At 41.9% G+C, this 22,936-nt stretch overlaps 2 protein-coding genes across 5 annotated transcripts in view; one reads left to right on the top strand and one right to left on the bottom strand.

Annotated features, from left to right (window-relative positions):
• Positions 1–9,502, bottom strand: part of nav2a (neuron navigator 2a) — a 194,310-nt gene extending 184,808 nt beyond the window's left edge. Inside the window, exon 1 of the mRNA XM_018763671.2 lies at positions 9,294–9,502. Within this exon, the coding sequence (XP_018619187.2) occupies positions 9,294–9,374 (81 nt within the window). The 5' untranslated portion in view covers positions 9,375–9,502. The remainder of the gene's footprint in view (positions 1–9,293) is intronic.
• Positions 9,503–14,465: 4,963 nt separating this feature from the next.
• e2f8 (E2F transcription factor 8) lies at positions 14,466–22,709 on the top strand. 4 transcript variants are annotated; one of them, XM_029256361.1, is made up of 14 exons: positions 14,466–14,586; positions 15,724–15,817; positions 16,030–16,278; positions 16,539–16,695; positions 17,495–17,815; positions 17,975–18,136; positions 18,260–18,397; positions 18,488–18,694; positions 18,791–18,875; positions 19,012–19,537; positions 19,772–20,032; positions 20,125–20,260; positions 20,474–20,811; positions 22,132–22,709. In XM_029256361.1, exons 2-14 carry the CDS (start codon positions 15,731–15,733, stop codon positions 22,300–22,302), a joined length of 2,838 nt encoding a protein of 945 aa, XP_029112194.1. In that variant the 5' UTR covers positions 14,466–14,586; positions 15,724–15,730; the 3' UTR covers positions 22,303–22,709. The 4 variants fall into 4 exon arrangements, with proteins under 4 accessions (XP_029112194.1, XP_018618965.2, XP_029112192.1 ...); XM_018763449.2 differs by having other exon boundaries at positions 16,006–16,278; positions 18,521–18,694; XM_029256359.1 differs by having other exon boundaries at positions 16,006–16,278.
• Positions 22,710–22,936: the final 227 nt, after the last annotated feature.

Raw genomic sequence — 22,936 nt, 5'->3', positions numbered from 1 at the left:
CAGTAATGGAAAAACAGAGACAGCTGTGGCCAGCAGGGAGATGGGTATGGGTTTGATGATCAATTCCACACAGTGGCACAGAGGGGACCTGGAAAAAGACCAACACAGTAGGAGGGGATCTAGCATGCTGGTTTGCCACAAACTTCTCCCCACACACACACACACACAGTTCAGTGTGTACTGAACCAAACCCAACTCAAACCATATCTAACCAGTTCAAGACATTAAGTCACACGAAACCCCACAGGAGATATCAACCAACTTCCCTTGGAGAGAAATTCCACTGTCGGAAATGTGTAGTTGTTGTAAGAGCCTGGTTCCTGGGTGTAGTCAGGGGGGCCATCCCATGAGGAGGTGTGTGCAATGCCTGCCTGCTCAAAGGCAGCCTACCTGCTTGCACTGGCATACTGGCCACCTGCTGAGCTTTTCTACAGTGCTCTTAGAAGCCTTTGCATCTTCCAGCACTTCCCCCACCCCAAACTCCCAAATATGCTTTCCAGCGGCATTGAAATGCAAAGTGCCTGTACCTGCACATAGGCGACAGGAAATCATTTGATGATACACAGTCTCATTTTCAACAAATTACATGGTTTTAAAAAAAAAAAAAAAAAAACACACCACATGAAAATCAATGCAAAAGGCAGACAATCACTCCTCCCTTACAACAAATGCTTAAATAAAATCAGAAGACAATAGATTAACATGGTTCCTTTGCTCTTAAATGCCTGGGAAGCACTTCATTTGTAGGTATCTCATGGGATGTGAAAAAACAAACCTCTATACAAAGAACTATCCTTGCATAATATTCTTTCATACAGTGGTTTTACCTCAGTACAGGGGGATCCATTTATAATAGCTGTGCCACTTATTAAAATATATAAGCCTTAATAGGTATTTCAAGGAAAATCTCATGACATCGAATGAAAAAAATCCTCAACACTAATACAAAAAAAAAAAAAAAAAAAGATTTGTTCATTGCAGTATAAACAATGTTCTTAATGGCAATCAATAATCCATTCAAGAATTTAACACAATGGCAAAAAAGCATGTATCAAGTTTCCACCTGCCAAAAGAAAAACAAAATTAAATGGAATAAAATCCTTCTTCTAGGACGGTAATTCTTCTTTACTGTCTTGCTAGGCAGACTTCTAAACGCCCCCAGTACTGGTGCCCAACAACAGAATGTTACTTCCAAGGAGTCCTATCACAACACATACATCATAAGAAAGCCGCTCAGGATTTTCCATTAACCTCTTCCACGTACTGTGCACTGTGATGCTCCCTTGTCTATGCCCATGTCCACAGCCATGGCAAGTGAGATCCCTGAGTGGACCAGGAACATGAAAATCCTCAGCTATGCACTCCAGGGTGCCTAGCAAAAAAAAGGAACCATTTGCTGCAGATCCCCTTATCGCAGGAAAACTCTTCGAGTGTAAAATTGAATTCTGGTGGGTCTATTCCACAGCCTTCCATGAAACATTAGACAAGTGAATCGGAGCTGTGGGTGCAATGTGGGAGCATAAGTATCTGGCCCCACTCCACCAACAGTGATCAGCAGCTACTTTAAACTTCGTCTTAGAAGATCGCGACAATTGTTTCTGTGGATGAGCTATCAGAAAGGTAGGGAACAGAAGCATTAAATCTGATACAGGACATGGTTGTCCCTTTTTTAGCCCTATAAAGACTGATTTTTTTTCTTAAATGAGTGCTGAGAAATTTCACTGCCTCTAAACAATTTTAAGTGTGACTGTTCAAGGACACTAATCAAATTCATGGCTATTTCAGCCTAAAAATAGCAGTGCACAGTTTTCTGGGTAGTGGCACACCTTGTATATAAGGAGAGAATATTCAAGAAACTTCCATCAGGGTTACACCTGTTTGTTGTTCTGCATGATGCTGCACTCTCTGAAAACAGTTAGGCCCTCCCTGTCTCCTGCCTCCACTTCTCCTCCCAATAGACCAGTGGTACAAACTTAATTATAGGAGTAATCATTACCTCTGCGAGCAGCAGATTCCCACAGCATGACACATTACTTACAGATATACATCTTTAGCGATTATGACTAAAATCCAGAACATTTTAAAAAGAGGGACCAAGAGATTCATCTCTAAGGAGTGAATCATGAACCTCCACACACGTTTACTCCTCAGTAGCAATTCATCAATACTCAAAATTATGCCTCACTACTAGTTGAGCATGCATGCAATCATTCATTCAACTGAATTTATGATAACAGTTCTGTAATGTCTTCCCACACTGGTGCAAAGGCTCCTACACAGTGACAAAACTAAAGCTCACTCTGTGGTTGCTACCTTGTCCAGAGTGACTTCAACTGGGGTACCAGCACAGACCCACGGGGTGCTGAGCAAGCCCTGGTGGGGCCCCTACACTGCTTGGCTGTCTGCCCTGTGGCCTCTCAGCCCAGTCACCACCTGCTCTGAACCTTCCTCCCACCTCAGTAACAGGGGGCTGACAGATGGCGCCTGGGCCCAACGGAAGCCTTTCCTCAGCTTTACTGGCCTCCATGTTCAAAGCACTTGCCACTCTTCCTGTCAGAGCAGGTTGGTTTTTACAAACACAGCCTTCCTGAGCTAAGCTCAATAGCACCTGGTCACTTTGGCAGAACTAAGCACATGTATCAGCAGGAACTCTGCTCAGGCCATGCCTCGCAAAGGCAACCTGTGTTTCCCCTACAACTTTTCTTTACTATGTGGTATAGCTTGAAATTACATAGTGCTTTTCACATTGGTTGCTATTTTTGGCATATAGGTTTCAGTTCCATGACAAATATAAAATGTGAGTGTGACAAAATAGCAACTCATGTATCACTAGAGCAACAGGAGAGAGAACATAGCTACCCTAAACAATATTAACCCAAACCACTACAAAAAAATGTCTGCCAGCAAATGTGTCCACAGAGTTACAGGGAATAAACAGTCAGCTGTGTAAACAAGCAATAGCCAACTTTCATACTGTTCTGCCTCTTAGATGTTAATGCTCAATTAGCTTTATGTGTGTCATTGAAAATTTGATTGTGTGCAATCAATCACAATTGTCAGTTACTCACCTTCAGCTCTGATGTCATCTGAGAATATGGCCAGAAACACAGTACAATACAGTGAAGAAATAAGCTTAATTGTTTTATGGAATAAGAAAACACACTGGTACTTTTGCAGTTAAAACACTATTTCACTATTTTAAGTGTATAGCTGTTGACACAATACCATTAAAATATTTTAATAGTTTTATTTGCTGTTGGAATTGCAGCAGTACAGTTGGCTGCTGTGGTCCTTTAGCTTTAAAATCAATATTATGGCAGAGAAGCACATTCCAGAATTACCACCTACGAAGAAAGGAGTTTGAATGACTTTTGTTGCAGGTCACAAAGAGAGTAAGTGATAGCACTCTATTCCAAGTACTGTAGTCAGTCAGTTCTGGTGATGGGCACAGCGGTAGCAGACTGAGCAGGTCCGCAGTCTCCAGCTCCTTTTGGGGAGGTGTTGAGGTGTTCCCAAAACCATCCATGACATATAACCTCTCCAGCGTATCCTCTATCTGCCCCAGGGCCCCCTCCCAGTTGGACATGCTCAGTATAACTCCAGTGGGAGTCAACCAAGGTGGAATTTTTATGACATGCCCAAACCACCTCAACTGGCTCTTCTAAATCCAGAGGAACAGCAACTCTACTCCAGGACTCTCCCGGATCATTGAACACCTCACCCTGTCATAGAGAATGAACCCAAAGATTCTGCAGAGAAACCTAATTTCGGCCACTATATCCTCAACCTTACTTTTTAGGGCATTACCCAAAGCTGATGACCATATGACAAATTCATCTACAAAACCCAGAGAGGGTACTCTTAGTCCCCTCCACCTAGACACCCACTATGCCTCTGCTGTGCCTTGACATCCTGGCCATAAAAATCAATGAAAAAACTTTGTGATTTTTTTTTCTATTCCTGGTACAGAATGAAATGCAACCTTTCCAATGCTAATGCAATTGCATGGCTATAACAAAAATGAATGTTGCACACTGAGTTACCCCAGACTCTACTGAAATAAAATCAAGTCATTTGCACTGAATCCTTTGATTCTAATCCACAATTAACTCCACTGTCCTTATTCTCTGTATTTGTCTGAAGCTTAACACTTCACTAATTGAAAAATCTATTGGATGCCTCATACAGAAGTTAATGAAGAACTTATATTCATGCAAACCCTTCTTCAAAAATGTCACGTTACAACCTCTATACAAAATTACTATAAAGCCTTGTAAGTACAAAAAGCAATTGTAAGAATTATACTGCACTTAGTGGGGGGCACGGTGATGCAGTGGGTTTGACCGGGTCCTGCTCTCTAGTGGGCCTGGGGTTCAAGCCCTGCTTGTGGTGCCTTGCGACGGACTAGCGTCCTGTCCTGGGTGTGTTCCCTTCCCCTCCAGCGTTGCGCCCTTTGTATTGCCGGGTTAGGCTCCGGCTCCGGCTCGCCGCGACCCCGCTTGGGACAAGCGGTTTCAGACAGTGTGAGTGTGTGTTCATGAAAACCATTCTTCAAAAAAGGGACATGTTACAACCTCTATACAAAATTACTATAAAGCCTTATAAGTACAAAAAGCAATTCCAAGAATTATATTGCACTTAGTGGGGGGCGTGGTGGTGCAGTGGGTTTGGCCAGGGCCTGCTCTGTGGTGGGTCCAGGGTTCGAGTCCTGCTTGGGGTGCCTTCCAGCAGACTGGCATCCCGTCCGGGGTGTGTCCCCTCCCCCTTAAGCCTTGTGCCCTGTGTTGCTGGGTTAGGCTCTGGCTCACCGGAACATGTTTGTGTGTGTGTGTGTGTGTGTGTGTGTGTGTGTGTGAGAGAGAGAGAGAGAGAGATATTGCCTTTAAACCATAAGGCCAAATTAAAACAAACATGAATCGTCCACAGAGAAGAAGTAGATCTTTTACTGAACAGGCCAACCATAAGTCTGAGGTTTAAATTCCTGGCTTACGCTGATTGTAGTGGAATGTTTCGCTTTTCAACATTTATAAAGGAAGTAAGTAAGGTAATGACAAATGTCATCCACTGAACTTTAAGAATATGGATGAACCAAATGAAAGATTTCTGTTTCTTAGTAAAACATGATAAATCATTAGTGTAACAACTTGATATGAAGTGAAAGAATCTGAATAGGTAGTGGCAACTGCTGTACTAGTTCCTTAAACTCCATTCTAGAGGTAAAAGTGTGGGCCACAACAGGCCTAAACTGTATAACTTCTTTGAGGGATGGGGGGGGACAAAAAGTTCTCATCACACTCAGATACCAAGGCAATTGTTCATCTCACTGTGGTATGGTTCATACAGGATGCCTTGAGAAAAGTAAAAACAACACTAAAGTAAAACTTAATGCTTTTCACTTTCTTTAAATATCAGAAACTCACGTCTTAAGGTGAACACTAAAGTGTTACAAATGTAAGGAAAAGCCAGAATTCAACAGAGAAGCTGATTTGGCAGGCTGAATTCTTTTCGTGTGGTTTCCTGTCTGCGGACAACGAGCTGTCAGTTGGAGGCTCTGTAATCCATTTCAACCCTGGCATCATCCACAGCAGTACACTAAATTCCTGTCAAAATGCCATCCAAAGTTCCATCACAACTTAGTCCACTCAACTCTCTACTCAACTCAGTCACCTGGAATGGCAATTCCAAGCAAACTAAGCATACCCACTATACGAAGCATAACAATGACAGAGAAAGGGCCTATAATGTGAATCCAAAAGCCCTCAACAGAACTTTCAAGCGCACATAACATAGGACATGCCGAGGAAGCATTCACTAATGCGGTGCAGGCACTTGCCATTGAATTTTCAAAGCCTTTTGAAAATAGTAGTTGATAGACTGAGGAACCTGTACCAGGGAGGGCCAATGAATCCAAATCTGGAAAGAAAAGTTCTTCCAAGGGCTGTCAAGAGAAAAACATATCTTGCAAAAAAAAAACAGTGCTGGGTGTAGTTTAATGTGTAACAGGGACCAGCTGCAGTACAGGTGGGCTGAAGCAACTTTACTCTTACTACGAATCTCTCAAAGCTCTACAGTGTTCTTCAATGCCAAGCACTACATTAAAACTAATAATTCATAAAGATTTCTTGGGAAACCAATGTAGGAAAACCGGACCATAGACAGCTTTCTGCACAGTATGAATAAGGGGATCCTCACAACCAGGACCTGCAGATACATCAGACATAACATCCGCAGGATCGGACTCTGCACAGCTACCTGTCGTGCAGGCCATGGTGACATCCCATCTAGACTGCTGCAACTCTCTCCTGTCTGGCCTTCCCGCTACTGCCATCACACCTCTACAGTTGATAGAGAACGCTACCGCCCGAGATGCGTTTGACTTGCCGAAGGGCTGCCATGTATCTCCTCTACTCGTTTCTCTGCACTCGCTTCCCATAGCTGCGCAGATCAAATTTAAGACTCTGGTGATGACCTACAAATGCATTAATAGAACTGCTCACAGCTATCTACAAGACTTGATCATCCACTACACCCCAACCAGACTGCTACGCTCTTCCACATCTGCCTGTTTGGTGGTCCCACACGCGAAAGGGGAAGCACGGAGGTTCTCAGTTCTGGCTCATAAAATTGTGGTCTGGTTCTTAAAATTCACCTCTTTCAGACTCACTTCACCTATGATCTCTTAAGTTCATGTAAGGTATAAATGTTCTTAAAGTTATAGTGCATGAACATCAGATCATACCCTGATCAGTCCTTTATGCAGCTACTCCTGTAATGTCACATAAACGTTTGTGTATCTCAAAAAAAAATTACTGAGAAGGCAATCAGGAATCATCAATATTCTGATAGTTTTATGCAGCTACTCATGTGATCAACATTGGCACATATGGTGAAAGAAACTAACTGTACTTAAGAATCACGCATCTACAGCTATGTCTCTCTCCTAATATAATGCACAAATTGTATTTTCTATGAGATGTATGTTGCTTTGGAGAAAAACCATCTGCTAAATTAATAAATGTAAGGTACTCAGTGTAAGTCAACAGGAGACTGCTTTCAGGAAAAAAACTAAATCAAAAAGTGCATTCTGCATTCAAATTTACAATACTGTACAATATGTACTATAATTTTATTGCAGAGTTGTTTTCATCAACACACAGTCATAAAAGAATGACTGTAAAAAGCATTCATAAGGCCATCAAAGATATTGCTTCCACAAATTTGTGAAACCAAAATATGCTCAAATGTCTCAATAGCAGCATTTTATCGATTCACATTTCTTCAGTGTAAGGCTTGGCATGACTCGGATGAATAAAATTGCACGAAAGACAGAAAATTATACCTCCACAGGAAGATCAGTTAAAAATATAGTTTTATGCATTGACAAGAAAATTTGTTATTGTCATGCTATTTTAAGAAAATACAAGCTTATTCCTAGTAACAAGTAACATTCCTTCACAACAGCTCCTTGTGAATATTTCATCACCTCATTTTTTCCAATTATAAGTGACAACACTGTTGCATCGATGCTGAGAGCTATGCAGGCCTTAGAGTGTGAGAAATCTCACAGTTCAGCATACTCTGACACTAAAACAGAAGATAAAGACACAACTGTAGAGCAGCTTTTGCTATGCAGCACCAAAGAAAGATCTTCAAATTAACAGGTAAGGCTTGATTACTCACAAAAAAGCTTCAATATTTAAACAAGATCAAACATGATGGGCTTTTATATCATTAATAACATAATATCACGATGTACAGATTTTTGCCATTGGGTGAGTTAGTGGTTTTCAGTTGTCTGACTTTTTTTTAATTCTTATATATTGCCTAACATTGTTTTTTGGGAGCCAACAGCATTTAGCGTTCTCCAAAGGACTCACTAGCATAGCAAATTAAGAAAACAGCAGCTGGGATTTTTGTTCCATTAATTAATATTCATGCTATCAAAATCCCGGATGATCAATTTACTGCACCTAATCACATCAATAATTAACCAACGCTGCAAATTTTCAAACCATTAGAAAATTATATCACATCTCAGAATAAGACAGCCCTCAAAATGCTTTGTATTTTGGATAACAACCTCTATGAAGCATACTCTCAAAGACGATCCCATATGCACCTGCTTTGTGGATTTGCACCACACTCATGAAAGCACACCGGTGGAACCATCTGAGTGACATGAAAGGGAGGAGATCCATTTTTGGATTAAATGCTAACTTACTGAAAACTAAGGCGGAGAAAAGCAGATCCTTGCAGAGGCAAGACTTTCAAGCCAATTTGTTCAGCTTGGGAATAAGGCTTCAGGAAACGTGATCCGATTAAACATTAAGATTTATTTTTCTCGCACAAAAGCAACGGCTGGCCACCTCGTGCCTGAGGAGTCATTAAAACTAATTCTACATATATCATGAGAAATTTCATAATCTCTGTGACGGCTGCGGAGTTCAAGACAGCGCTGGCTTCGTCAAAGCGTGACCGATTGATGCTGTCCCAGCTGCCAGCCGAGGGCCGCTCTGGAGCCGGCCACCATACTGACGCGTTCCTTGGTCAAAAGCCAGAACAGATGGGTGATGTGCTCCCCACAACAGCCATTCATTCACCACCCACCCCCCCAACTTTAATGCACACACACACACACACACACACACACACACACAACCACCCCCCCCTCCTCTGACCCGATGCATATTAATGGCATTGTTACCAACACAATGCCTGATCCATCTTTATGCAGGCAAGCTTGGTCCCCGCTCCAACTGTCAGCGTAAAAGCCATTTTAGCTAAGGGACAGTCCCTTGGACAATGAGGGTCACTTTCACATTAATTTGATTACCCCCAAATTTGCTGCCGAGTCTGACACCGAGCTGTTTAAAAGAAAAAAAAAAAAACTTTAAAAATATCCTGACACATCTAGTTACAACTCACTGATTGTTTTTTAAAGAAGTCAATTATGCACTTACTGCACCTGATGCCAAATTATCCAACCATATGTCGACTCAGATCTAGAAGCACAGCCTGCCATAAATCACACCACTAAGGACAAGGCCCCTAGAATGCAGTCACCACAACCTCTGTACTCCTTCACACTGCAAGGCTGCAGTTACAAATGTGAGTAACCACAGTTCATAAAGAAATCAAAATTAAAACCGCTTCAGTGAAGTTCATGTAGGTCTCAAAGTTTTTAGTTCCTGACAGTTCTGGTCACACTGGTCCTTTCAAAGCAGCCAGTTAGAAGAAAAAGACCTTTATCTTAAAGAAAACTGCAGTGAAAATACCAAAGGTTCGCCACTTACCCTTTTTTGGTCCTCTAATCCATGTGTCACTGGCTTTCTCCTCTGATGTTGATGTGGGGTCGTCTCTGTTCCTGATTCCATTTCCCTCAGATCAAATTCTCCTCCTCTGGCAGCCCTTACTCCAGAGTATCCGATCAAGTAATTCCCCAGAAGGAACCAATGGAAATCCAAGTCCTTCACACATGTAGCTCTTTCATCCAAAAATTTAATTCATCACCACGCCCAAAAAAAAAAAAAAAAAAAAAAAAAAAAAAAAAAAAAAATCATATTAAAGATCTATTAAACTGGCTCAGTATCAATCACTCATGTCATCCACCATGGCTCTTTACTTCAGCTTCCATCCAGAGGTGTCACTCTGGCAGAGACAGCAGAGGAGAAGCAGGATCCAACACACGGGGGGGCTTCAGTTTCATGCTGGCTAGGGCCACCCCCATGACACTGCCTTCACTCCAAGCAGGGCCATCTAATCCAATGAGAAGACATGATGGGCCTGGCTTTGTCCAGGGGTCAGCCTCTCCTCATTGTGCACCACCACCCGGTTCCAGCGGCCTTCAGCAAAGTCCCATGAGAGCGCCTCCTGAGCCCGAGCCCTGGAAAAGGAAGCCCTTGACATTTTACTCAAACAGCCGTAAAGAGAAAGACCCCCTGAACCCACACTCTCGAAGTGTTGCAAGGTGTAGCAGCTGATAGCATAATAGTTAGCGCTGCTGCCTTTAGCTCTAAAGGTTGCAGGTTTGAATCCCCTCTCTAGCTGTAGTACCCTCCTCAAGCAAGGTACTCACACTAAATTGCTCCAGTAAAAATTACCCACTTGTATAAGTTGGTAACTAACTCTAGGTATCTTACTGTAAGATGCTTTTGAGGAAAGTGTCCGTTAAATGAATGAACATAACGAACTGCCAGATATGACAGGATTAATGCACGTTAATGCAACTCTGAGACACAGATAATCTGACATAATATGATCCAACAATTTTAGCACTCAGTCTCAGGAAGCCAGCAAAAAAGTGAAGATGCCTAAATCTTTATAAAAACGGTTTTTCTTACAATATCGTCAACGTTTTCCTTACCAACAGCTTTTCAGTGAAGCGAGAATGCTGAATTTGAAACAGTTTTATTTTCTGACAAGAAACTCCTCCTGCTTCGTATCAAAGGACTGCCTCGCGCTTTTTTTTTTTGCTACGTACATTCGACATAATCATGCTGTGGGAAAGAGTAATTTTTTTCTTTTTTTTTTTTTTAAAAAAAAAAGCACAGTAATTATCAACAAATTTGAGCAGTACCGGCGTTTAAGAACAGCTTTGACTGGTGCCAACCGGGCGGTGATTATAATTTGTTACCTTCTTCAGAACTTTAAAAATAATAAATAAAATGTGAATGCTGCGTGTGTCAACTTTCGTTGTTCCGCAAGGGTAACTAACTCGTCGTGTTTACAGTTCTGGTTCTCTTGAGTTCTAGGAAACTTCTGGAGTGTTAGCAAATTGAGCGCTAGTGAAATCCCCAAAGAAGACACTGTTTTTACGTTTTCTTTTTTCTTTATCTGAGGTGGAAAACTAAGGGGAACATTCGAGAATTCCGCGCGCGACCGCCTCGGGGTCCTCGATGTCAGTGAGTGTGGAAGATGGACGTGTTCTCTCACTCACACACACACACGGACAGGTGCAACCGGCGCATCTCCACCCTAACATCAGCAGCACTGCTGATACTGATAGACCACCGTTTCACCTCAGACAAACATAGTGCAGAATACTGTAGAACACGGTAAACCACAGCACAGGGCAGTGGACTGCTTCGTAGGACCGTCGACTTGTATTATGAAGGTTTCAGGCTCAAATCCCTCGGCTGCTGTAGTACCCTTGATCAAAGTCCTTATCAATCACCCTGCTGTAAAGGGGTAAATCCGCTCAACATTTTAAGTCGCTTGGCTAAAAGAGATAAGACAGTCAAAGTGACAAAGAAGTGGAAAGCATATCTTTTCTCCATAGATGCCGGGCAGATCATGTCCGCAGACCGGCTGCATATTTTCCGGTTTAACTTGATTGCAGCTTCTGGAAAAAAAAAAAAAAAAAAAAAATGGAAAAAAAACCGCCCGGCGCAGAAGCCGTTATTTCCCGGCTTGCTACAGTGCGAGTCCCCCGAGTTCGGGACTCGCTGGGACCAACCGCCGTCGGTGCCGGAAACTGCAGCTCACATCGCTCCTCTCGCCCTGAACACGAGAAGCAGGATCCCACACAACATAGAGATCTCCATCTCAGCTGGGAGCGTCTCAGTGATGGGAGATCTACTACTCCCACACCGGGTGCAGCTCACGGCAGCAATACCAGCTGCTGTCGCTTTTTTCGAACTGTGTTTGCTCGTCGTATCCAGTCAAAGTTCACCTTTTATTGAGAAGTGAAGGAAAACGCGAGAAGAACTCACCTCCCAGACAAAACCACGGCGTCCCTCTGCGATCGGGCTGCTCCCCCAGCACATGCTCCTTTCTCTCGCTGCTTCCACGGCACACTCGGTGTATTATTGTACCCCCCCCACGCACGTACCCCCTCTTCCAATCGATCACATTACGTCATTGCGCCGCGCGCCGCTGTGTGTCTCTTTTTTTTCTCCTCTTTCCAGTTTTTTGGCGCTATCCGTTTCCATGGAAACTTTTGAACGAAATGAATTGGTTGCCATCTAGCGTCAACGAAACAAAATCATGCTCTCTGCTCGACGACGTCGTTGAAGGCTTCGCTTTTGCGTTTATTTGTGTTACGCAGCATTTAGAATTGTTCATGTGTAGCGTCATGCAAATCACATTTATTCATTTTACTGACTTTTCTCCAAAGCGGCTTATAATGTTAAGGTACTTAAACTAGTTTACCCATTTATAATGTTACGGGATCAATTTCGAGTAAGTAGCTTGCTCGAAGGTACCCAGACCAAATGTGGCAGGTTCGATCCTCCCTTGAGCTGCAAGGTGGGGCTTGAACTTACCCCCTTTGGGCCAAACTTTAGGTCTAAAGGTATTAGCGCTAACTGCTACGCTACCAATAGTCCTACTCTTCAGTAGCACTAAGCTATGGTGAAAGATTTTGTCTTGACAATCTATTTATGTAATGGTTGTTCAGTAATTTTGTAGGAAATGGTGTTGGGTTTGTTTGATTGTGGATTTTCAATGTATTGTTTTGGTTGTGTGTATTACTGATAACTTTATTAAATAAAGTTTGGTTAAAAAAAAAAAGAGCGAAACAATCACTTGCCTTGGTTTATTACAGTAGCTTTAAAATAATTCCGGTTATAAATTGGCTACCCTGTCAAGAAGTAACACTAATGGCACAGAATGCTGTCAGAGAGGTGGTGTAGTGGTTAGGATGGTTGCATTCTAACCTGAAGTTTCACCTTTCGAAAGGTAGCCCTTGTATAGTATTACTGATCGAAGATTCCTAACCTCCACTGATACAGTGCAAATATCCTTCTGTATAAATCATTATAGAGTTGATTAATATTCTCCTTGGATAAAAGATCACAAATATAAAGGTTAATAATAAAAATTGTTATTGGGATACATGGTTATTATAGATTATGTCACTGTTATCTGAAGAAACATTGCAAAAAAGGCATATTATTAAAGCTTTAGCTGTATTTTAAAGGTCTTTTATATAATGTATTGCACGTGTTTGTTCATAAATGAGTATTTCCCAGCTGTCCCAATTTAGAATGTTTGTGCACCTCAAACAAATAGTTTGGTGATATGCCTGTCAAGAATCACCAGATTAATAAAAAATAATGAAGCATTTAAGTACAGCTGGTAGTGTAGTGGTTTGTGTTTCTGCATTTGGACCCAAAGGTTGCACGTCTGATCCCCATCTCTGGCTGTAGTACCTTTGAGCGAGGTACTTAGCCCAAATTGCTCCAGTAATATTACCCAGCAGTATAAATGGGTAAGTAATTGTAGGTAGACTAAAACTATAAGTTGCTTTGAAGAAAAGCATCAGCTAAATGAATAAATATGAAGTAATATTTGTTTCACAAAAAGTACTAATTTTGTTACACAAAGAGATTTACTAGGTTTTCATGCCCTTCAGCAACTGTGTTAATTCAAGTATAAACAGCTACAAGTCCACATCCCCTATCTAGACAATTGGTAGTGTAGGGGTTAGTTTGACTGCCTTTAGACCCAAAGGTTGCAGGTTTAAGCCTTACCTCTACCTGTAGTATCCTTGAGCAAGGTACTTACCCTGAATTGTTCTAATAAAAATTACCTAGCTGTATAACTGGGCAAATAATTGTAAGTCACTTTGAAGAAAAGTGTCAGGTAAATGTGATCTGGTACATCCTGTACTGTTTAACAGCAAAAACCAGTTTTGGACAAGTACCTTGCTCAACAGTACTACAGCTCAAGGTGGGACTTGAACCTGTGACCTTTGGGCCCAAAAGCAGCAGCAGGTCTAACCACTACGCTCCAAGCCTAAGCTTCACAGAATAATGTGCTTAACATGAATTGTTTCTAAACATAAAATAAAGTATATTTATAAGAACTAGTGCAAAAATTCAGACATTCTTTGCACAGGCTTAATTAAGCTTTTGATTTTACAAATGGAGACATAATAATGGTGAATGCAGTGAATCTTTCCAGTACCTCCTAGCAAACACTGAAAGTCACACAGTGTATATTTCCCTCTAGAAACTCATACATAGTTAGTAAAAGTCATGCAGTGAACCTTTCCCTCCCTCCAGTAACCCCTGGTAACACTGTAAAGCCATGCAGTGTACATTTCCCTCCAAAAACCCACAGTAAAAGTCATGCATTGAACCTTTCCCTCCCTCCAGTAACCCCTGGTAACACTGTAAAGCCCATGCAGTGTACATTTCCCTCCAGAAACTCCTCCCTCCACCACTTCCGGTCGCTCTGATTGGTTGGCAGAATGTTAGCGTAAAGCTGGGGCGGGAATGCGCGCGCCCTATACATTTTCTAGTACGTAAGGCGGGACAAATAGTCACGAAATTGTTTCACTCTTTTAAAGTTGGATAAATGTTGGATTAACTTCTGTGTCGTTTTTACATTAAACACATAGAGGTTTTGTGATATTTAGCCAGATATTTTTAATTGTGATAAGCAAATTTATGCAGTGTTCTCAGTGTCGGGGTCCTCTTAATTTCACGTTTATTTTTTTTCTGTTCGTAATTAAACAAGAAAATAATTATCCTTTCTTTGTGTGATTGTGACGTTTTTCCCCTGTTTTTGCTACGTTTCCGGGTATAACCCTTTTTCCATGGATTGCAAGCAGTTCTGAGTGAGTTGGAGACTTGGCGTCCGGTAAGTTTCCCCTCCTCCTAGTTAAAACTAAGTTCTAGTTGGGTTTTCAAGGAAGCGGCTGTAGGATGTGTAGATTTATAACTCGGTTTGACCATACTTATATATATTATCGTTATTATATAGGTATTCTATTGGTATTGCTGCAAGTCAGCAGGCAAAGAAAGAGAAACTTTACAAGTTTTGTTACGTGCTGTGTGTGTAGACAGAAGGAAAACACACGTTTAACTGACGGTAACTTGTGGGCAGGGAAGTACTACTGCTGGGATGAGAAACGTTTGAGATCTTGAGTCTTAACTTAAGCGTCAGAAATCTTGTGCGATCTCTTAGTTCATTGCACATCCCATCCGTCACGGTAGTAGAGCCCTGTTCTTGACGAGGATTTGTTACGTTAATACTGAAAAAAAAGAATCAGAATGACCTTAATTCCCGCCTTATTTCCAGCTCATGATGAATCCACACTCACTCACTCAGCCTCTATACATTCAAACGTTATATTATCATGCAGCCGCACCGGACAGACAGAGTTAAGTTTCCGACCACGAGCAATGACGAACAGTAAACGTTTTCCTCAAACAAGCAGCACTTTCGTTTCGCTCGTTTCCAGAGTCGCAATTGTCCCAGTGTGGGTTTGCGAAGGGCAAAACTGGTCCTTTCGCTACTCTGTTTGCCCATTTCCGGGTTATGGTGCTGTGCAATTCACCGCGCCGGCCATATTCCGCGCCAAGATTTAAAATATCATCTACCTGCGCGGGACAGTCTGACTGACCTCGGGCTAACTCCCGCTTCGTTTTCATTGGCTGAGTGGTCAAGGGGGCGTGTTGTTCGGGCGGTTCTTTTTTGTGGTTCGTCTGCGTGTGTGTCAGTCAAATCTTGGTTTTCTCTGGAGTTACCGTAGTGTTACGATCAATTTTTACGTTCATCGATAATTTGTTAAATATTAATTTTTTAGTTATAAACATTATGTTGTCGTTTTAGCTGAGGAGTGGCTTTCTGCAACAAAGCTTTGTCTAAGAAGACAAATTAGGATCGCTCGGCAAAAATTCTCTCTGTAAAATGAGTGTGTGTGTGATGACAGGGCTAAAGAAGTGTAAGTTGTAAACTAAAGCCTCTGTCTGTCATGATTTGTTGACCCCTTAGGTGGAAAATGACGACTATCTTAATGGATGTGAAAAATCTGAACCAGACACCTAAAATAAAATTATCTTGTGGCCTACATTCAATGGATGAGAAGGTTAGTTTAAACTCTGTTCTCTCCTACTCTGCTTACAGTTAACCATTGTGCAAAATCTTAGAGAATCACATCTTCACAGATTTTTTTTCAATCAATGGCATTTGAATTGTTTCTTAATGTTAATGTTCTGAACAAAATACTTCCTTGCGATGCTGTAGAGAAGAATATTAGTTTTTCTTGTTAAACAGGGTGATGTGTTCCTGGAACCGCAGACACTGACAAAGACCCCCGCGAAGGCTTCGGCTCCGGCTCCTTCTTCACAGTCGGCGGACTCCCAGGAGAACAACATGGGCTCTCTGAAAACTCCCACTAAGGGCAGGGGCATTCCTGCTTCCGAGCCCTGGACGCCTACTTCGAACCTTAAGATCCTCATCAGCGCTGCTAGCCCGGAGATCAGGAACAGAGAGAAGGAGCTGAGAATGGACAATGTTGAAAGCGCGGAGTCCCTCGACTCTTCTCAGGTAAAATCGGCATCGCCGAGGTCCTCTGGAGTTCTGTCGTCATTCCGTGTGTTGACTTTCTTCGATTAACACGTCTGACGTTAGACGGTATCGTCCCGCGTCGCTTGCGTTTAATTGCCTTCTTAATGTGTTTCTTCATCTAAGACGATGAGGCTTAATACGGTTTAGAGTTGCTAGGATATACAGAGGTGGCAGTTCTCATCAGGGTTCCACCAAATATCGCTTTCCTCACTGCTTGCTTTTTTAATTGCGTCCCCCAGGAGGCTGGGACTGGCGATGAATCCGACAAACTTCAAATTAGTCGTAAGGAGAAGAGTCTTGGTTTGCTCTGCCATAAATTTCTTGCACGGTACCCGGACTACCCAAACCTTGCTCTTAACAATGACATCTGTCTTGATGATGTAGCGGTGGAACTTAGTAAGTACTTTTTTTAAAAAAAAAAAAAAAAAATCTTTAAACTGTTCAGATTTCTGTCTTATTGTGAACGGTCAGTTTTATATTGCGAGTGAAAGACATAGCTTTGATATTTTCATATTATCACTTGAATGTTTATACCGTATGGCTATTCTTTAAGAAGTTTAACATGTGAAAGGCAGCATAATATAAAATTAATAAAGTACAGTGTAATTAGTTTTAACTAGTGTTAACTTGACTGAAATAAATTAATTGTAGAAAGGCATAAATTGCTATATGTGTGTGTAACTAGAGGGAAAATATTTAGTGCATTAACTTGTACAGGCAGTCCCTGGTTTACGAATGAGTTCCGTTCCTATGTCTGTCTTTAAATCGAATTTGTACGTACCTAACGTCAGTTAGTCAAATGTTTGTCTATATTATATGTGGTTACAAGGGTTAAAAAAAAAATAATAATTAAAGCCAAATACATAACACACTTTGACTTAGACATACGAGACTGTTAACAACAACGTGGTCCAACTGAAAAGAACAGTCTTAGCCGACGAACCGCTGTAGACACGCAATGTTTTGATGCGCGTGGGAAAATTGTGCCCATTTGTTATTACACACCATTGTATGTAACTTGAATTTTTAATATAATAGGCTTTACTGGGGTTGGTTTGTAGCTACGGGTTGTATGTAAGTCAGACATTCGTAACCCGGGAACTGCCTGAAGCTGATTTAAGGGCATTTAGCGATCTTGGCAATTTTTTAATGTTCATTGGTTTTGAGACTGTTATTATTTTTAATCTCTACACAGATGTGGAGCGCAGGCGTATCTACGATATAATGAATGTATTAGAGAGCTTGCACATGGTCAGTAGGCTAGCTAAGAACCGCTACACGTGGCACGGGAAGGCCAACCTTCCACAGACCTTGGCAACACTGCGGAAAGTGGGAGAGGAGCACAAGTATGGTGAGCAAATGGAGCAGATCAAGCAGAGGAGCTACGAGAGGGAGTTTGACTTTGACAGTGACGAGAAGGAGAATGAGCAAGTATGCAAGCCTGGGGATGGGGCGAGTGAACCCGGGCAGAAGGAGATGTTCTTCGTAGAGCTCCCAGGTGTGGAATTTAGGGCAGGTTAGTGGAAGACTGACAGATTCAGAATCTGATGGCTACATTGCAAATTCACTCCATGTGACATAAATATGGATTTATCTAGTATTTGTGTTAAAAAATTTTTAGTTACATTTTGACACACAGCAATGGGAAGATTTTGACATTTAATTCCTATTTCAGCCTCGGTTAACAGCCGCAAGGACAAATCTTTAAGGGTGATGAGTCAGAAGTTTGTTATGCTGTTCCTGGTCTCCACACCACGGGTAGTGAGCCTTGAGGTTGCTGCAAAAATCCTTATTGGTGAAGACCATGTAACAGACCTGGACAAGAGCAAGTTCAAAAGTGGGTGTCCCAGAATTTGGAAAAAAATCTTGTCAAATGTAGCATAGGCATTGTCTTCTTTGCTGATGTCATATTTTTATGTTATATCTCAGCAACATAGAAATATTTGCTGCTGTTTTACAGCAAAGATCCGGAGGCTATACGACATTGCAAATGTACTGAGCAGCTTGGAGCTTATTAAGAAGGTTCATGTCACGGAGGACAGGGGGAGGAAGCCAGCCTTCAAGTGGACGGGCCCAGAGGATTTCACCAGCATTCGCGGTTGGTTCACGTTTTAGTGACACGTTGTTTCCAGCAGTTTCAACGAATATGACACAATGCCTTTGCCTTTCCTTTGCTAATATTATTCAGAGACTTCATCAGCTATCTCCCCTGCTGTGGCAGGAACCTTGGAGTCCCGGGCTTCCATAGAGAACTGTGCCAAGAACCTTTTTTCCTCCGCCGCAATCAAGCACAGTTTCACTCGACACCCATCTCTGATTAAACTGGCAAAAAGCATCCAAGAAGATCGCAGGAAGATCAATTCTGCACCCACTAGTCCTGCTAAAGTTTCCCCAAGTGAGTGGTAGAGAATGTTGTTTACAGCTAATTGAGTTGCCTAATTTGGTTGAGTCTTTTTTTAATATATGTATTTACATATATATATTTTTCTAGGTAGTTCGTCAAATGCTGAATTCTATCCAAACAAAATGGCCCAGCTGGCAGCCATCTGCAAAATACAATTAGACGAACAATCAAAGTAAGTGTGCTGTACTATAACTCTCACTCACCACTTGTACAGTGTTTAGTATAGTGTTGTAAACACAGTTCAATTCTTCAGTTCATGGAAAAAAATAGCGATTTATTAAAACAGCCTTTTTTTTATATACTTCTAGGAAAAACGTGACATCTCAACAGGATTCTACATTAGCAAATGTTTTTCCAACAAATGAAATTAATTGTAAAACTGCAGAGACAGCATTGACTATGGAGCCAAATGCCACCAGTGCTTCTCAGGCACATGTGCCAGTTCAGTCTGCAGGAACAATGCCATTGGTCACCTCTCAGTACTCCCATTTGATCCCAGTTCTCATACCACAACACCAAATGGGCGGGACCTATGCGCTGTACATTCCGCCTTCGGTTAGGCCACACCCCTCCAGCTTGGCTGTACGCTCAATGACCTTCGAGGACAAGGCTGGAGGTGCCTCGGGTGAAGTCACCAAGGACAGCCACTCTCCAGGGATGTCTGCAGAGAAACACTTGGGTATCTCTCAAGCCCAAGACAGCCACCTACCCATTAAGAGCCATAGTGCGACTCCATCTGCCTTAAGTCCTGGCTTGACTCTGAAGCGTGCTGCTGTTGATTGTGTACCTGAGAACAGCCCATCCAAAGTCCTGAAAAAGCGCAACAATTCCAGGGTAGCTGTTATTTTTCTCGGGTATTACCGTAGCTATGACATTAACTTGAATCCCAGTTTCAACAGCAATAAATGTTGATTTTGAAATTAAGAGGAGTTGCTACTGGTAATGTATATGATGAATTACTGTTTTACTTCATAGAACTAGCTGCTTGTTCTAATGCTTTTCACTCAGAGTGACGCTTTCTCAGGATCTCTAGTGTGCTAAGCATATCTCCTTGTTCTGTTTTTGTAGGTCACCTCAGCCCAAGAGCTGGGTGAGACATTACAGGCCCATCCAAAGGTACGCAGGGGGCCGTGTTCCAACCGGCCTTCTCCCCGGGCCCTGCACCTGGACCCAGAGTTTGTCAACACCCCAGAGAGCACAGCGGCAGAAAAGCTGGACCAGAGTGTGGAAAAGTTCCTGGAGAAGGAGGAGAGCGAGGTTGGCCTTACACCAGTTCGCGCTATCCCTGTGCAAGAAGTTCTCTTTCCCACAGGACACCTACCTGCAGAGGTAACGCACACTGTAGATGTGCACTCTTTGTAGCTTTTGCTTTGTGTTTGCAATCTTCACTGGATTGACCATGTGCTCCTTTTGTCTTAAAGGCTCTGATCCCTACAGGATACCTGATCCCCATCTCTCAGCCATCTCTCATCAACCTCAATGACTCTCCAGACTCCAGCAGTGAGAACACCAGCGCTGCAGGCTCCAGTCACAGTGTGTTTCACACCCCTACAGCAGGTACAGAGGGTGGGCTGGATTCAGCCGTAGAGGTATACCTGTAAACTCAGTCACTTTTAGGTTATGTTTAAAATTGGAGCAATTTGGTCCCGTGTCAGTGCTACCGTAATAGTAATTATTGTCATGCTGATAAATTAGTTTGGAATGTAATTACAAAGGCTGACAAATAAGCAATATAATACAGTTATTGTTTTCCTTTTTTGTATATTGTAGGGTCAGCGTCCACGGTTGCTCAAGAGTTCACTCCCAGAAGTTACCCTCTTCAGTTGCCTGCATCCACTGTGTCCATTTCGCCTTTTGTTTCACCTGTGTCTGGCCATCGGCTCCACAGCCCAAGTCCCGCCATCCTTAACTTCACGCTGCAAAACGTAGGCCTGATCCCCAGTGGCAGCCCAAGAGCAGTACCTGCCCCTACACCCCCTGACCAGGCCAGCCCTAGCCCTGCATCACTGGGCTTCCATCAGAGGGGTATGGTCTTTGTCAGGCCCATGTCACCTGTACCTCTGCAGTCCCAGGCTGGCCAGCCCCTCGCCCTGCTCAGTTTACAACAGGTGAGAGACAGACATCGCCGGTAAGCTATTTTTTTCTTCAGGAACCAAGTCAGCACAATAGAATTTTGATGAATACCTCTTGATCTGTGGAGTCTATTATTTAACTCTTTTAAAAATTCAGTTTTGAAAGCTGATATTTGGTGGAAGGTTACTATAAGTTGGCATTTGTAAATAATTTGATAGGAAGATTAAATAGCCATCACATCTGTGCAATTATATATTTTTGTTTTTACCAGAGGTGTGTTAAAACAGGCAGATCTGCTGTCTCCATAGCAATAAATCAAACACCTAACTACACTGGGCATGAGGCAGAGTACACCATGGGCTGGATAACAGTCCACTGCAGGACATTTATTTTCTGTTAACTGGAAACATTAAGTTTTAAAAACTCCTGAAAATTGACCCCCACAGCCTTCTATTCAGTGTCCATTGTCAACCAATTTTAAGAACTACAAGACTTTTTTTTTTTTTAACATTTTTTATTTTAGTTGCATTAAATGTGAAACTAATTTAAAGTGACTCAAAATGTTGTCTCTAGAAACTCTTATTCTCTATCGATTGACTGATTTATCTCATGAATGTGCAGTGTTCCTCATGTCTGCATTGATTACCAACACTTGCAAACACCCGACGTGCCGTAAATAGTGCCGCAGTCAGTCGAATTAATGTGTAATATATTCCCACTTTGTTTGGGTACATTTTACGTTTACATTTATTTATTTAGCAGATGCTTTTTTACTTATTTTACTGCCAGTTAACAGCTGTGTGTGGAAATACAGGTTGCATTTCATCTGTTACAAAAATATTAGAAAATATACAAGTGAGGAAAGTATAAATAAAAGCAAATATCTGAAAAATGGACCATGTGTATCTTCCTATGCACTTAATATCAAGGGTTTGACAGGGCCTTCTCTGCAGGAATAAATGTAACACTTTCTTGCACTGCTTTTTGTAATGGCGGTCTAAGAATCGTAATCAAAACACGGAGATAATTTTTGGCTTTCATCCCTGTCATATCTTGATTAAACGTGTTTTTCAAAAGGAGCATGGAGGTTTATGAAATGACCTCGTTAAGTTTAGAAATTGTGTTATTTGTATGAAACTGACATACATGGAAATACGATACTAATTTAGCACACATTTTAGTGCTATAGTGAGTGAGTGAGTGACAGTTATAGTTTAAGTGCCATAAGTTTGCTTGTAATTCTGTATTCATATCTTTAGAATCCTGGAATATATAACCACTGTGAAATACGTGCTAATTTTGCACTATTGTTCTCTTGTCAGTTGGATTGTTTATTGGCTTGTTTCTCTTTGCAGCCACTGATAGCAACTCCAAAAGGAACCCAGCCCCTCCACACCAGCTTCTTCCACACTCCTGTTTCCACCTTATCCCCTGGGACCGCAGTGTTCACCCCAACTGGCCAGAAAGTCTCCAAAGCTGTTTACATTCCGCAAAGAAAACTTGACATCACCACTGAGGACAACTGAAAAAGCGCCTGTTCGGCAGACCTGATGCTGCTAAATGACCTCTGCTGATGAGCCACGGTTTGCATTCTGGACTCTGTTCTCGTGTTTTGCTTAATCATAGCAGTTTGCGCTTTTTCGTTTTTCATTCCTTTACCTCAACTAACATCGGAAGGTGATTTGACTGAACGCTGCAGATGTGAAGAAACACAGCATTGGAGGAGCGCCCTTTTAGCACAAACAACATTGATTCATTTGACATAGTGACCACCAGCTCCATATATAGATCAAACAGAAACAACAGCTGTGAGTAAGAACCCTAAAATAATACCTTTGTAAAGCCAGGGCTTTGTGGTCTGGTAATCTTTGTTCTCAAAATATCGTCACATACACGTAAGGTTACCAGTCCTTACAGCAATGTTTGACAGGATGGCCACTTTATGGAGAATTCGGTAAAGGTCCCATTTACACAAACTGAATTCTTTTTTTTTTTTTCTTCTTCCCTTTTTTCACTGCATGAAAACTTTATAAGCCAAAATATCTTTAAACTAACAGTGTTAAAGTAGGTGTTCTGGGTCGAGGATTCATTGAATCCTCTCACATTTTACTGCATTAAAAGTGCCATAGAAAATTCACGGTGTTACGGGACTCAGACATT

Source organism: Scleropages formosus, chromosome 11, assembly GCF_900964775.1.
Source record: "Scleropages formosus chromosome 11, fSclFor1.1, whole genome shotgun sequence".
Lineage (NCBI taxonomy): Eukaryota > Metazoa > Chordata > Actinopteri > Osteoglossiformes > Osteoglossidae > Scleropages > Scleropages formosus.
Note: the sequence above shows the minus strand (reverse complement) of the source record. Positions and strands in the feature narration are given on the sequence as shown.